The sequence below is a fragment of the Clupea harengus genome, chromosome 7 (genome assembly GCF_900700415.2).
Source record: "Clupea harengus chromosome 7, Ch_v2.0.2, whole genome shotgun sequence".
NCBI lineage: Eukaryota > Metazoa > Chordata > Actinopteri > Clupeiformes > Clupeidae > Clupea > Clupea harengus.
The window spans coordinates 411,903-428,640 of record NC_045158.1 but is presented as its reverse complement, the minus strand read 5'-3'; the positions used below and the strand labels follow the sequence as shown (position 1 = coordinate 428,640).

At 41.3% G+C, this 16,738-nt stretch overlaps 1 protein-coding gene across 1 annotated transcript in view; it reads right to left on the bottom strand.

Moving 5' to 3' along the window:
- Positions 1–16,738, bottom strand: part of sart3 (spliceosome associated factor 3, U4/U6 recycling protein) — a 35,038-nt gene that overhangs the window by 2,722 nt on the left and 15,578 nt on the right. Inside the window, exons 10-17 of the mRNA XM_031570047.1 lie at positions 16,394–16,468; positions 14,389–14,447; positions 11,102–11,211; positions 9,714–9,826; positions 5,243–5,319; positions 3,579–3,723; positions 2,312–2,745; positions 1,925–2,077 (exon numbers count right to left, since the gene is read on the bottom strand). Coding sequence (XP_031425907.1) covers positions 1,925–2,077; positions 2,312–2,745; positions 3,579–3,723; positions 5,243–5,319; positions 9,714–9,826; positions 11,102–11,211; positions 14,389–14,447; positions 16,394–16,468 — 1,166 coding nt within the window. The remainder of the gene's footprint in view (positions 1–1,924; positions 2,078–2,311; positions 2,746–3,578; positions 3,724–5,242; positions 5,320–9,713; positions 9,827–11,101; positions 11,212–14,388; positions 14,448–16,393; positions 16,469–16,738) is intronic.

The following is a 16,738-nucleotide window of genomic DNA, read 5'->3' as shown; positions in this document are numbered from 1 at the left end:
CAGTCAGTTAGCATTTGGTTAGCTTAGCTGCACTTTAGTACAGTACTACTTAAACCAGATGTTTCACAAGTTTTATTCTGTTGAAAGGTTGTTGATATTTGAGCTCAACAGCCAGACAAATGACACCCCTCCATTAAGTGTTTTCCGTGCTCCAGAATCAAAAAGTTGATTGGCTGCAATAGTGTATGGCTTGGTCCTCGGAACTTTGTTTACCTTCTCACACGGTACAAAAACATGCCAGAGTTAAGTCCAGGAGACAGAAATACTGTCCTTCCCACACAAAGCCACATAGAGGGGGTGTCCGTGCCCAAAATGAATTCCAAATCACCTTAGCTAGTCCTTCTAGATCTTAGCGCTGCTTTCAACACTATAGACCAGGGGTTTTCAACCAGGGGTCCGTGGCCCCCTGGTGATCCGCGACGGCATTGCAGGGGGTCTGCGACATGAGCCTATGTTGATCAGTTCACCATTGACTTTTTTTTATTTTATAAATATACCTGGGCCCGTCGACATATTTATGTCTGAATAGCCAAGTCGCATTGCCCAAAATATTGATGTAGACCCATATTCAGCTAAGAAATTACACTGCCATATAGGCAGAATATGTGTGCGGGGGGAGGGGGCGTGGCGCTGGTTACAAACATGAAAAAGAAGGGTACGGGACTGTAAAATGCTTTGGGAATCACTGGCACATCAGTGGGCCGCGGATTACTTTCTGGTCAGAATGGTGGTCCCTGGGACAAAACCAGTTGAAAACCCCTGCTATAGACCACTATATGCTACTACAGAGACTTGTAGTACCATGTAGGCACCAAATGTCATGTGCCCGCCTGGCTTCGGTCTTACCTCTCTGACCATTGATGGTTTGTACATGTCCATAATGTACCATCTAGTCATGCAAAGGTTAGCTATGGAGGCCCCCAAGGCTCTGTACTCGGATCCCTGCTCTTCTCTTTGTAAATGCTACCTTCAGGTTCTGTAATAAGGAAGCATGACATTTTCATTCCTATGCCAATGACACTCAGCTATACCTGTCCATGAAGCCAGAAAGTCTGGATGACTAACAACCAGTTTACTTACTAACAACCAACTCCTGCTTCTGAACTGAGCCCTTTCCATGTTGAAATCGAGACTAAAGACATCCCTCTTTAGTGCATCCCATGAATGATGCATCAAAAACCTGTCATCTGTATCAACATTCTTAATTTCTTCTTGTTAGCCATGTTGTTGTGTTTAGCAAGAGTGGGCTACAAACAGCGCATGTTGTCCCATGAAGGAGCCAGACATTTGGGCACTGCTATTGTATCCTGCCACTCCTACTATGCTTGTAGAACTACAAATCCCCACATGCACCAAGCCAGCCAACATAACTAAACATAACTCATCATAATTAAAACACATACAAAATTCCAATATCAATAAAACTGGGCTACAGACAGCACATGTTGTACTGTGAAGGAGGGCCTTTATGGATCCCAGTTACAGCATTCGGCGTGTGTTGCGGCTGTTGCCAAACAGTTAGACACAGTTGTGTATCCTGCCACCCGTGCCATCCTAACTGAAATCCTAATTGACACCTCTCCCTCTGACAAAGTAGCCATATTACCTACAGTAAATGTATCTCTTTATCAATTTATCAAATGTTATATCTCTTATAGTATGACCTTTGCTCAGAAATGCTAATGGCTGTGCAAACATTGTTCCTCATCACCATATCCATTAAGCCCATTATGCCTATTGGCCGCTGTGTGTGGTGTTATAGAACATGATCTGTGTGTGTGGTGCAAAGGGTTGAAATGTTAGCAGTAGTATGCAAGTTTCCATTTAACTGCATGATGTGAAGGTTTTGTTTGAGAGTTCACTATGTGAAATCCTTAGTATACTACAGCATACATGTAGAGAGCTGCATTCAGCTCCTCCATACCTTGGGTTTGCCAGAGCGGTTGGTGACCAGACGAATGGCCTTTATTGTGCCGTGTGGTTTGCTCAACTCCTCCAGCTGCTGCTGGGTGCAGGCGTAGGACAGGCCAGAGATGAAGATCTTGTGTTTCTCCAGTGATGTATTGTATTTGAATACCTTGCAGCACCAAAAGACGTGATTGTTAATCCACAAAGGCCACATGTGTGTTTCTATCAAACATGACATTAATCTGGTATGATTAATTAAGAACTATAAAGTATATAAAGTATAACTATAACTTCATATAGGGGCAGGTGTCAGTGAAACAAAGGTGAAAGCCAGTTTAAATCACCTTATTATACGTCACCATTTTCGAAATCCATTTGTATACAATCCAATACATGCACTTACCTTAACTTGGTCTTGGTTCTTCTTCTTGTCTATGCTTGGTGATACAAACATGGGCCTTCCATCAAGCTCCTGCCGGTCTAGCTTGAGGGCCTCAGTGACAGCTAGTGTGTCCTGGAACTGCACATAGCAGTAACCTCGAAAGGTTCCCTGGCCTGAGAAAATCGGTCGAACCTCCTTGACAGTGCCACAGGTCTGGAAGACGGTTCTTAGTCGTTCCTCTGGATCTTGTAAGGTGAACGCCAGGTTGCTGATGAACACACAGCAGCCGTCATCCCACTTCTCCTGCGAAGCCTCTGGTTGCCCATGCTGGCTCCATTTGCCAGGTCCAAGTTTACTTGGGTGTTTATGACGGGGTTCTTCATGTCCAAACTGTCCAGTCTCAGTGTCCACATCCTCTGGATCACCATCTCCACGATGTCGTTTAGGTGGGAGCTCTGGAATGAAATGCCAGTTAATTGACTGATAAGATTGTTACGATTTTCAAGTGTGCTGCACAAGACGTCAGCTTACTAGTGAATTGTGAGAAATACTTCAAAGCAAAGGAAAATGAAAATGAAATAGACAAGATGAATACAATTGTAAGATGATGAAGAAGATGATGATGATGTTGACCACACAGGCGTCACACATTCACAATACAACACATCCACTGTTCGACCACAGCCTTGGACGGAAACAACACATGTTCTATGGATAGCAGCAAGGCATCATAATAACCTTTTGGTAGGTATCTAGGTAACTTAATACTGAAACCCAGTGGTGAAAAGTAATACCAGGGTATACAGGAGGTGTTCTGTGACAACATTTTACAGATGTGTTTAAAAGCAGAGGTGTTTAGAAGCAGAAGGGCATTACTGGCATTTCACAAACTTGACAGGAGAGCCACTGGACGCTAGACTACACAAGATATGCCGGCCTACAAAGGTTATTTGGTTATTACAAAGGTTATTCCAAATGATCAAGCTTTGGGTCATCAAATTGGTTTTGGGGGTGCGTTTACAGTAAGTGCAGCCTGGTCTAGGTTATGGGAGGCTCCATATTAAATATAATTTCATAGGGCCAAGATGTCTAGTAGTGCCCCTGAGCCAGCTGTGAACACTATAGTCCACGCTTAGTTGTGCAGATCTCTCCTTCATTTGAGATCATTTGGAACAAGTCAGTGCAATTATTGGAAAATAGAGGCTTGGAGGTTTCTGTCAAAGTCATTATCACTTCCGTATGACAGGGCCACACAGCTTTTAATCCAGATCCAAGATCAGCCTCTCACCTGATCCCTCATAGATATCTTTCCTCTTTGCAGTGTGCTTGCTTTTCTGACTCTTTTTCAGAGTGTTCTTGTCGGCCTTGACTCTTCTCCGGTCTTCAGCTTTCCCCTCCTCATGTCGCACCTGTTTGGCCTCTTTTTCTGCTGCCTGGATATCAAAAACAAAGTTGTCAACACAGAAACAAAGATCGAGAAAATAACAGAGGCAAGAAAGAGAAAACGGCAGAGTTAAAACTTCAAATTTACATTACAAAAACGGTGACCGAAACAATGGCATTTTAACTCCCAGGAGCACCGGTCTAGATTTGGCACTTTGGTAATATTGACGTGATAAATAAATGAACTATGGTTTAAATTTAATTAATTCAGCACAACCTTGAGTACAATAATATGTTTTTAATTACATGTGTGCATGCCACTGCTCTCTGAAATTATTTGAAAGTATTTTTTTTTTTTAAATTTTTTTTTTTTTACTTCTGCTGAAATATGCACACAAATATTTTCAACAATAATGAAGGGCTGTTTTGGTCCCTTCCGGTTGATTCTCTAAGGTCATAGAGAATGTCATAAGCATACACGCATGGATATCATCTCATCATTTATGGGCTGGCCATTGAGGTACCAAAAAGTAACAATGGCTATCGCTGATACTGACAACCAACTGATAACTACATTTGAACTCAACAAACTGTTTGCCTAGGTTTTCAACTCGCTCACACCTTATTTTCACAGATTTTGCAAACACCCATTACATTTTCCATAGGGATATTTCTTCGGAACCAGAAAATGCTAAAATGCTAACACTAAAAACTACAAACTTCCGGTTCGACTCCCATGCTCTATATCAGCCGCACCTGGCATGCTGTGGCAGTGGCATAGATGCCATTCTCCGTATTACAAATCAGTGTACCAACAAAATTATTTCAAAGTAAAATTGTTACATAATATTGCTTTAAGAATAACTCTTCTATGGACATGAAGTTGAATTCCCCTGATATAATAACAATCTCAATCTATAGTCACCACATCCAGCTTGTGTGTGTACAATTGCCATTCTATCCCTATAAGGAAAATATTCTATCCCTATAAGCAACATATTCTATCCCTATAATTAACATATTCAATCCCTGTGAGAAACATATTCAGTGTATTACGAGGCTACAAACTTTCTATTTTTATTCTTATTATAATCAGCTTAGGTTGATACCAACTTGTTGGTTATTAAGGACGTACCAAGAATAAATGACATTCAGTGAGAAGAAATTGGCGAATACACGCCTAATAAATGATCAATGATGCTTAATGCTGACCTTATTGGGCACTTATCCATTAACACATAACTATAATGTGTGTGTATAACACATGTTCCCTAAACTGAAGAGACCTTTATTGACTGTTTAAATGAGGTCAGCAATAACAAAGCTACTGCGCATAGCCATTCCTGATTGCTGACAAATTAGGCATGTATGCAGTCCAAGGCACTGCGATCTCAGCACTACAACCTTTGTTTTGAACAAAAAATCTTAACAGATGACATCAATTGCCAAATGTTTGGGTGAAATGGTCAGTGATGATTATAATTTTGTTTTATTGACTGGTTTGAAACTCTAAATTGATTACAGAGCATGGATTAACGATGAGAAGCGGAAGAGAGGCCCATTTCTTACTCTGGCTCTCTGCTCAGTGACCCGGGAGAGTTTGCCCTCGGTCTTCTGCACTGCAGTGTCCCAGTCCTCTAAAGAACCTGAGGCAAAATGGAAACACTCTGTGAGAAGCATGACCTGGAAATCAATCAATTGATTAATACATCCAAACTTGAGGCAGCATACATGTGCTTGTAAAGCTGCCAACACCAATGTCCATTGTGCTATTTATTTACGGCCCATCTATTTCTTTTGTCCCCGTTTCCATCTTTCCCCAACTTGCTCTCCTTTAAATCTGTAGTCACCGTTCAAGTCAACATAATTATAACGGGCTATTGTAAGCATCACAGTAATGTACACACCTAACCTACTGAAGGTAGGGGCCAGGTTCAGGCATTTTCAAAGAGTTTCAGTTACTTCTTTCATAAGGATAATGAAATGACCTCTATCACTTATTTCCCCATGGAGGTGATATCAGAAAGTTAGAGTTGGAGGGATAATGGTCTTTATACACTGAGGAGTATGCCAAGTAATTATCACACCGTAATAAGTGCAATACTACAATCCATAAATAAGAAACATACAATCTTCACAAATTTTTTTTTTTTTTCTGTTCAAAGAATGCACGTGGAGTCTGGGCCAGAGATTCAAACACAGCCCATCAGCCTGACCTTTACCCCCACTCTCTGTCAGTCAGACAGTCAATAATGTCCACCATGGCCTACCTCTTGATGCATGGGCCTCAGAATAATGTCAGACAATGAGATCTTTGGCAAATATGACAGGATGTTTTGTCTCTTCAGACATAGCTGCCCTACTAAACTGTCCACCATCGTCCCACACAGGAGAAAGCTTGAAGACATGGCTGTTTCTGCATTCATCAGCTCACCTACTGTGAACAGCCCTCTAAATGCCGGGCCTTTGACCTCTTCCATTTCATGTTGTTCATTTAAGTCAGACTGCGCAAAATCCATGCCCAACCACTTTCTGACTAAGATATATGAGCAAGTTCATAAACCTACGCATCCAATCCACAGTCCTTTTAAAACGAGTCTAGGAGGAGAAATGATGGATCAAACGAGTGGTTGCATCCACGTCCTCTGAACCCTACACAGCACAACACTGACCTTGACCTCTGGATCATTTGGTAAGAATTCACCTGAAAGATATGGATTCACAGGCCAGTCCTGTTCGGGATGTAAAAGATACGTGGGTCCTGACAGCCAGGTCCCCTTCATCAAGAACACATCTACCTTCAGTCCTCTAGAAGCCACATCTGCGGGATTGCTTTAAGCGTTTACATTCCTCCATTGAAATGCCTGTGAGACTCAGAACTTCTGAGACCCTACTAGCCACAAAGGTATGGAATCTTGATGTTCCATTCTTGATGTATGTTACTTGGAGGTACTATCGGTCCAAAACACTGAATCCTGAAGCTGCATTTGCAACTCCTCCAGAAAGTGTTCATAAGGCTGGCCATTGTAGCAGCTATAAGCTCCGGGCAAGGTACCGAGACTGACTTCAGAGGGGTTACCCTAGATTGTCCTTTGACGAAGGCACTATGCAACTGTGAAAGTGCATTCTGCAAGAGCAGGTAGGTCACTACACCATAGCCGTCTTCACTTGCAACTGGAAAGTGGTGCAATTGTGACTTCTCCAAAGCCTGGGGGCTTTAGACACCTAACAACCTGGAAGTGCTCTAATGGTGCAAACCCATGACAGCGACACGATACGCTTCCATCGCTTTGAGTGGGCGTGTTGTAGCATGTGTAAATATAATTTTCAAATCGTCAGAGACGACGCCAAACAATCTGATTGGCCGCTGCCGGGAAAAATCGCTCCTCATTTGCATAGGATTCAACATTTCCCAACTTTTATCGGTCGCTTCGCCCAAAACGGTGGTCTACGTCACAATGGCTTGGCTCCCATCGAAATGCATGGATTTAAATCTCGCGTCGCTCATAGCTGTGTCATGGGTTTCCACCGTAACTGACAGAGCTCCTCTAACCAGTTCATTCCTTTACAGCTGATGGTCATGGGTCATCCAAACCAAGTTCCTTTCAGCACAGCCTTTGCAAGGTGATCGTAGCAGAGAGGACAACAGGACTTAGGATTCCTAAGGGATCGTAAATGACCTTATGATGGAGAGGATCCCCCTTCTTCAGAGTCAGAGGTCTGTCATGCGCCACAATCTTCAACTTGAAGGCATCAGATTGAATGTACCAATGCACCCCTAACAAACACTCCACAGGAAGTAAGTCATGGTCCAGATCCTAATCCTTCATATCCTTTGCTCTTTGCTTTTCTGCTATAGCAGCCGCCACAGTACATTCATTGCTCCTCCATTTTGTCAGTTTAAAGCCATCTTTGTAACATATGACGACCAGATAATGATAGAGCGCCATTGCCTCGTCCTCACTGGTTGTTGATACGAGACAGTCATCCACACAGAAGCAGAGTGGACGTTTCTAAATGGTCTCCTGACAGAACTCAACACATATTCTCAAGAGAACTCACATTTTATCAGTGCAAAGTTAGCACAAAAGAGTTGCTGATGGAGATAATTTCCAAACACTGTTAATGACTTAAGAATATAATAATCAAGTGCTTTGTATTAATATATTCCTTGTATGAATCATGTGCTTATGAAAGCAGGAACATGGCTTTTCTGTGTGTGTGTGTAACTTAGATTATTAGGTGCCACTTAGTCTGCATATGTACAAGAGCATGTTTAGACCAGAGGTGATAAGAAGGGTCGAACTGTGCTTCTTCCGACCTTGCAAAACTTCCATCCTTGCCTCGAGCGTCAGAAATCCACCACGTGGTTTTCCCTGCTGAACACTCAACTTCTGTCTATATAAACCTTGTGCGATGTGTTTATCATTGCTTCGCTTTCAGCCTTGTGCTGGGAGTGAGCCCGATTGCAATTGTTGTTTGTCTAATAAATATACTTATATGCAGCTCCGGAGTCCTGAGGTAACTAGGGTGAATTTTCAGTTCAGTTGCATCAAAGAGACGTGCCATCATCCTGAAGTCCACCAGCTCTTGGGTAAGGGCTACCAGAGAAACCTTAGCAGACTTGCGTCTTCTACTGGTACCCTTACCGGACGGCAGACACGGAGTGTATTATTTCATGATCACCACCGATTCTTTCCTGCATTTTGTCATGACTGCAGTCAGAAAGCGAGTGAGATCTGATGCCTGTAGGAGTTGAGCATTGGGGGATGTTGACTGGAAAGTTGCTCCACAGTCAAATACCAAACAAATCAGCCCTTTCTGAGGGTGGTTAACGTCTGTGTCCTGCTGTTGAAATGACAGATCTTTCTTGAACCTCCCTCTGTAGGTTTTGAACATGCTGCACTGCAATCTTCCTATTGTTTGGCATGTTCACTCTTTCTCAGTAGCAATGGAACTTGGTAGTGACCATTTACAAGCTTTGCTGAATCTGTGACCAGCATTGTGAACCTTCAGTCATCTCTTGACAGCCAGGTTGTTCATCATGACTGCGTTCAGGGATATCCATTTTAAACTGCTGCTGCCAAAGCTCCTCCAAGTTAAAAACAGAGATTCTATTGACTGTTCCTTCACCACAGTCTCCCCCCCCAATGGTCCATTCACAGTCCAGCCCATAACTGTCCTAATGGCATAAGGTCCATCATCCACACTACGGATTACGTGGTTCCAGTGATTCCAGTGCCTTTCCAGAGTCAATCTCAGCTTTCTGGCTTTCCTGGTACTGGGCAGTTCATAAAATAGCTCACTGTCAAGGACAGCCACCTCCAGTTCTGTTACAACATAGCTGTTAACAACCTTCTCTTGACCCCGATGTCTGTAAAAGGATACGTGATCAGGTTGAAGGGCCGATTTTCTAATTAGGTGATTCTACTAGGGACTCGATTTTTACATGAAGAGTAGGGAGAGTACTTTAAGACACCGGGTAAGTAGCCTAAAAGTGCACACTAGCAAAGAAAGAAAATACTTAACTCAGTGAATGTGTGTTCACAAAAGTTCTACCTAACAAACACCCATTTCATTGAATAGGTCATTTCGAATAGCGTTTACCAACGCAAAACACTAACAAATATTTACACTCCACAAATGATCTTAAGCTGGATCAAATAGCAGATCAAAAGTACATTATGTCTGAAGAATCGACAAGCTTTGCAAGATCATCTCTCCGGTCCCTTATAATGATGTGCGTTCTGAGTGGACAAAAGCTCTGTTACATTTCAGTCCTTAGTCTCTTATCCTGCATTGAAAGTTTTTTTCCCCCACATGAGGTTCATAGCCCCGGCTTTCCTGGGCATCCCTAAACAATTCTGTGTGGTGACATGCTCTGTATGGGGTTGTCACACAAAGATATCCTGCCCATTTTTGGCATAGCGATCAGACTCCACCTTAAGAGCATCCACACATGCACAATTAAACTGACCTTTTGTTCGCCTTCATTGTTTCCCTGCGTTATGAAATAAATAACAGGTTCCAAGGCACTTACCTTCCACCCTTTCAAACGTCAGTAGAACCTCGCACACATGCTCTGGGTAGTCCGAGGTGCACTGGACTGCTCTGTGCAGGGCTTTCCTACAGTGAAATGAGTCGCCATAGGATCTGGAAGCACAAACATAAAGAGATATTTCTAAATACCAAGACTCAGGCAGTCAGGCTTCAGAACTCACCAGATCATTGAGACAACTCTCGTTAAAATGATCAACGATATTTTACTTGCATCTGACAATGAATGGATTGCAATATGGGTATGGGTTGGGGTATGTAAATTATACAAAAAGATGTGAAAAAATGTCAGTGTGGATTTTAAGGTGTGATTTACTAACATTTTCAGTTTCTAAATATAGTCCAATCTGATCTTCCACACATCGTAAGTTTACACCAAATGTTGCTGTGATTTAATATTCTTCATTCCATCGTTCTGTGATCTGGTGATTTCCGCCAAGAGTTGCACATTTATAAGACCCCAGATTCTGCTACCACCAACAGGATTATGTTATTCTCTTGACATTATTATCTCTTAGGATTATGTTATTCTCTTTACATAATTAACATTATTATCTTTTAGGATTATGTTATTCTCTTGACATTATTATCTCTTAGGATTATGTTATTCTCTTTACATAATTAACATTATTATCTTTTCGGATTATGTTATTCTCTTTACATAATCAGACATGACTAATGTATAATCACTATCCTACAATAATAAATTGATCATGCAATTCTGCATTGTTGTGAAATGACACCTATGGCAAAATTGACTGACATACATATGCTATGACTGTTTATGAACCTCATACCAGAGCTGGGAATTTGGTATTGTTTGGCATGAACTTGGAATACAATACTAAAGCTATACAACAATATTCAGGAATATTCATTGTAGTTATAAAAGGTAACAGCACAAATAATCAAGAAAAAACATATGGTCTGATATGCTCATTTACAAATGATTTGTAGCCTTAAGCAATACAGGCAAAACTCTCTTTTACCCGAGTCATTACCCGGCTTTAGTTCATAAGCATAGCAACCTAACCTACCAATGGTAGTGCCACTTAATGATTTTTTTATTAAAGTTTATATTACTGAACCGGACAAGCTTGATTCAAACTTATGGGTATGACAATAATAGGACAAAATTATTGAAGTGATTTCATAATGAGAGATATGGGTTTAGAATCTTAAATAGCACAAAGGAAGTTCCTTTTATGAAATAGTTGTAAACTATTGTAAAATAGTTAATAAAAAAATAAAAAAATAAATAAAAAAATGAATCTTAAATGAATCCTTACTGGACCTCACAGAATGCCAAGATGCATAGAAACTGAGGAACATGACCTTACACATGTTTCACTCTTGGTAATCAACACTCACCTCTCCAGGTTGTAGTATTCCAACCACATGTTGGCATATTTGGCATTCCCTTTTGTCATGATGCTGTCCCAAAGTTCCCTTGCTTTCTGCATGTTCTTGCAATGGAAGGCCTGAGAGGAATGGATGTGAATAGTGACATAGTGGTATTCACAATATACTCCAGGTACAGGTGTATTGCTAATAATGTAGGACTTGATATTGGCTAAAATCTCCTAAACATTTGAGAAGCTCCAAGTTAACATTTGAGGAGCATATGCCATATTGCAGAACTCAATCAGGTTACCTACCCAAATCAGTGTGTAAAATTTCACAATGTTTTAACCATATGGTTCTAGGATAAAGACTTCAATGCAGAAGACAACAATGATGACGATGATGTTGTTGATAATGAAGGGCCCTAGTTTGATGGCAGAAACTTGGCGAGAAACGGCTTCTTCCGCCTGGGCGGGTTAAACTCCAGCAATAAAAAGAATCTACCAAGGCATAGTTTCTGATATACAGTTAGGTCCATAAATATTTGGACATTGACACAATTTTCATCATTTTGGCTCTGTACACCACCACAATGGATTTGAAATGAAACAATCAATATGTGCTTTAAGTGCAGGCTTTAATTTCAGGGTATTTACATCCAAATCAGGTGAACGGTGTAGGAATTACAACACATTTTATATGTTCCCCACCCCTTTTTAAGGGACCAAAAGTAATTGGACAATTGGCTGCTCAGCTGTTCCATGGCCAGGTGTATGTTATTCCCTCATAAAGGGAGTTCGTTATTTCATTGACAAGGAGCAGATAAAAGGTCTAGAGTTAATTTCAAGTATGGTATTTGTGTTTGGAATCTGTTGCTGTCAACTCTCAATATGAAGTCCAAAGAGCTGTCACCATCAGTGAAGCAAGCCATCGTTAGGCTGAAAAATCGAAACAAACTTATCAGAGATGTAGCAAAAACATTAGGTGTGGCCAAATCAACTGTTTGGTACATTCTTAAAAAGAAAGAACGCACTGGTGAGCTCAGCAACACCAAAAGACCCGGAAGACCACGGAAAACAACTGTGGTGGATGACAGAAGAATTATTTGCCTGGTGAAGAAAAACCCCTTCATATCAGTTGGCCAGATCAAGAACACTCTCCAGGAGGTAGGCGTATCTGTGTCAAAGTCAACAATCAAGAGAAGACTTCACCAGAGTAAATACAGAGGGTTCACCACAAGATGTAAACCATTGGTGAGTCTCAAAAACAGGAAGACCAGATTAGAGTTTGCCAAAAAACATCTAAAAGAGCCTGTACAGTTCTGGAACAACATCCTATGGACAGATGAGACCAAGATCAACTTGTACCAGAATGATGGGAAGAGAAGAGTATGGAGAAGGGAAGGAACTGCTCATGATCCAAAGCATACCACCTCATCAGTGAAGCATGGTGGAGGTAGTGTTATGACGTGGGCATGTTTGGCTGCCAATGGAACTGGTTCCCTTGTATTTATTGATGATGTGACTGCTGACAAAAGCAGTAGGATGAATTCTGAAGTGTTTCGGGCAATATTATCTGCTCAGATTCAGCCAAATGCTTCAGAACTCATAGGACGGCGCTTCACAGTGCAGATGGACAATGATCCGAAGCATACTGCGAAAGCAACCAAAGAGTTTTTTAAGGCAAAGAAGTGAAATGTTCTGCAATGGCCAAGTCAATCACCTGACCTAAATCCAATTGAGCATGCATTTCACTTGCTGAAGACAAAACTGACAGTTGCAGTAGAGGCCTGGCAGAGCATCACCAGGGACGAAACCCAGCATCTGGTGATGTCTATGGGTTCCAGACTTCAGGCTGTCATTGACTGCAAAGGATTTGCAACCAAGTATTAAAAGTGACAATTAGATTTATGATTATGTTAGTTTGTCCAATTACTTTTGGTCCCTTAAAAAGGGGGGGGGGGGGGGGGGGGGGCACATATAAAATGTGCTGTAACTCCTACACCGTTCACCTGATTTGGATGTAAACAACCCTGAAATTAAAGCTGAAAGTCTGCACTTAAAGCACATCTTAATTGTTTCATTTCAAATCCATTGTGGTGGTGTACAGAGTCAAAATGATGAAAATTGTGTCAATGTCCAAATATTTATGGACCTAACTGTAGGTGACGATAGGTGTGACAATATATTCTTCTCTGGCAGGGAGAATTTGCATGCATCAATCCCAAACCATCACTGCCTAATTCTGATTTATCTATAACTGCATCACCTTAACTGGAAAAGTGGCACATTTTTAAGTGGTACATCTTTAAGACCACACACCAAATGGAAAGCTAGAGGACTAAGATGTAATAGACTTGGACAAGAAGCGTTACAAATGTGTTCAATTCGACCAATTTGGATGATTTAATTGAATGTGTATGCCATGTTTGGACGTATTACATGCTACGATAATACATTCTCTAGAATGAGTGCATTTATATAATGATCTTGACAAAAATAGCCCGACATGAAATCTTAGTGAGTAAAATTACGACTACAACTGCTACTTACTGTGATTAACAATATAACAGCCAGTTGAAAGAAATGTGGCTTAGGCATTTAAAAATATGTCTGAAAAGCTCCAATTCCACATCAACAAATAGAATTACTCTAAACAACAGAGGAAGCACTGTGGTTTGTTCCTTGGAGAAGCGCTACTGGCAAACACTGTCCACTACCCACGGCGAGGTTGCAATCACCTTACATCGATATCTCATCTGATGCATTCAGTGTAAAGGGATTGCTTGCTAATGTTAATGATTGGTTTTAAATATAGTTTTCACTAATTAACTTCAGCCTGGCCCTTCCCATGTAGTGCCTTGGACCCAACATGCTGGAGACGAGAGCGACACACACCATCCAAACATGCTGGAGGAGAGAGCGACGCACACCATCCAAACATGCTGGAGGAGAGAGCGACGCACACCATCCAAACATGCTGGAGACGAGAGCGACACACACCATCCAAAAATGCTGGAGGAGAGAGCGACGCACACCATCCAAACATGCTGGAGACGAGAGCGACACACACCATCCAAAAATGCTGGAGGAGAGAGCGACGCACACCATCCAAACATGCTGGAGGAGAGAGCGACACACACCATCCAAACATGCTGGAGGAGAGAGAGACACCATCCAAACATGCTTTCCTTAATCAATGCAAATCTCTTCCAACTACCCCAGTACTCTTGACGGCAACTAACCTTTATGGGACAAATTAGGAATGACATGATGCAGTTGGTGACAGCCTAAAGATGAATGCGTTCTACTCACCTCGATCCTGGCCCATATCTGCATTAGTGTGCAGGACAGGTCCCCACTTCCACTGAACCCTACAGGACATAAAAGAGGAACAATGACTTGAACTATGAACGGCTTATCAATAAGGGCTTACACGGGCAGACAGGAACATAATAAACTGTATGGTGGGCTACGTAATACCAGAACGCACATAGATTGCAGCAGTTACTATTCTACCATTCCGTTTGGCATGTGAGCCGCAGAACGTGTCTCACATGTGATGCTGGCTTTTGGGTTGCCGAATATTCACCAAACACACACACTTTTTCCAACTACCAACTTTGCAGTTCCTTTCAAACATTGAAACAAAGGATTGAGTTCTGAGAATGCTGACAGTGAGGCATCAAGGGCAGTTCGAAACGATTTCACTCTTTTCCTGTCTAGTAAGATGCCTTCAAACTTCCCCCGTAACGGTCGTTTTGAAGGCAGCATCGATGTTGCCTCAAAGCTTCCCATTACCCATAAATCTGTGCGGCAGCTTCCTCCAGCAACTGCAAATTTTAGACAAAAATGGCGGACCAAATACTGCTGACGGCCGTGTTTTGTATGTAAATGTGAATTTGGGGCGTTTTCCCACTTGGATTTTTTTTTTAGTTACTGAGAAATAGACACTGTACTATCTGATAAAACCGTTATTGTAACCAGCAACAATGGTTGATGTGATTTGCGAGGGTCTATCTCTCAACTGCCTAACATTAGCACACTAGCTTACGTTAGCTAGCCTAACGTTCTTGAAGTGTGCCACCGCAAATGCCGTCCTAAAAGGTCGTTCGAAACCAACGCTTTTTAGAAGATGCCTTCACTTGCAGTCATGCCTTGTGAGACACCTGTCTATTACGGCAACAGGGCAACAAGGCAGCAACCTTCTGTTTCGAACTCATCCTAGATCTGCAAATGAAGGTGCGAGTTATTTACACTGTTCTACCAGGCCTGTGACAAGATGTGCCTACCTATATATTTAAATCATTTGAAATACTTCAATGCATGGAGAGGGATGTAAGATTTATGACTTCTGAATCTTTTATTTAAGATTCCAATTGGCCTCATGTTGCTTGTTGAAGGTGGGCATAAGGGTTAAAACTGTTGGTGTTTGAGATGAACGGAAATAAAAAGAAAGATGAGGGCCGATTGTGGACAGTAATGATCAAGGCATTGATTCAAAAGAAGTACATTTTCAAAACCAAATGCCTCTGATCGACACAAGAAGTAATTTTATCTGCATTTTTAGTTCATCTAGATAAAAAACTTCTGCCTGAAGTGTTTTTCACAAATAACCCATGTCCCAATTTCAAATAAGCACCCACGCTCAAAAAGCACATATATGTCTGCACTGTGTGTGTGCGCATATACGTACAACTACAGGTAACATTTTATAAGAAAGGTGAAACCTGTAAGGTTTTACATTCATAAAACCTTACATAAATGCTTCACAAAACATTTATCAATGCTTCATAAAAGTATACGGCTGCTTGATTAGGGAGAAGATCATAATCGCTATTATTTTGATCAATATTGAGATCATGATTATCATTCAGTGTTTCCTCTAGGGTTTCTTTGAGCAGTGTGGTTGTGCACACAGACATGAGCCTGCGACGCTGGACCCTCAATGCTTTTATTTCATAGAATCGTTTTGACTTTATTATTAGCGCTATTTTCACAATTGTATATTATGTTTACATATCATGTAAGGAATAATGTATAGTCCAGCGGTCATTATCGAAAATAAATCAGTAATTACTACTGTTGTCTGAAGGACACTTACTGTCCTCGATGTCCTTCAGGTACTCAATAAATCTGTTGTCTGAAGGACACTTACTGTCCTCGATGTCCTTCAAGTACTCACTAAATATGTTGTCTGAAGAACACTTACTGTCCTCGATGTCCTTCAAGTACTCAATAAATCTGTTGTCTGAAGGACACTTACTGTCCTCGATGTCCTTCAAGTACTCACTAAATATGTTGTCTTTGGAACACTTACTGTCCTCGATGTCCTTCAGGTACTCAATAGATCTTGAGAAGGTTGCCCGCAGCTCCTCCAGCTCTTTGCTACATTCTGTGAACATAAGGTATATTTATACATTCATTACTACTTTCTGTGAACATAAGGTATATTTATACATTCATTACTATACAGCCAAACCGATTGGAAGAGTTCCCTCATCCACCATGTCTACACAGAAAGGTGTCCTCAACTCACACACACATAATCAAACAGTTACTCTGTGCACACCAGTTAACAGGCAATGGGAAGAGGAACACAAGACATAAGTAGATACAGATAAATACATACATACATACATACGGAGTCTCCACTCAAAATGGG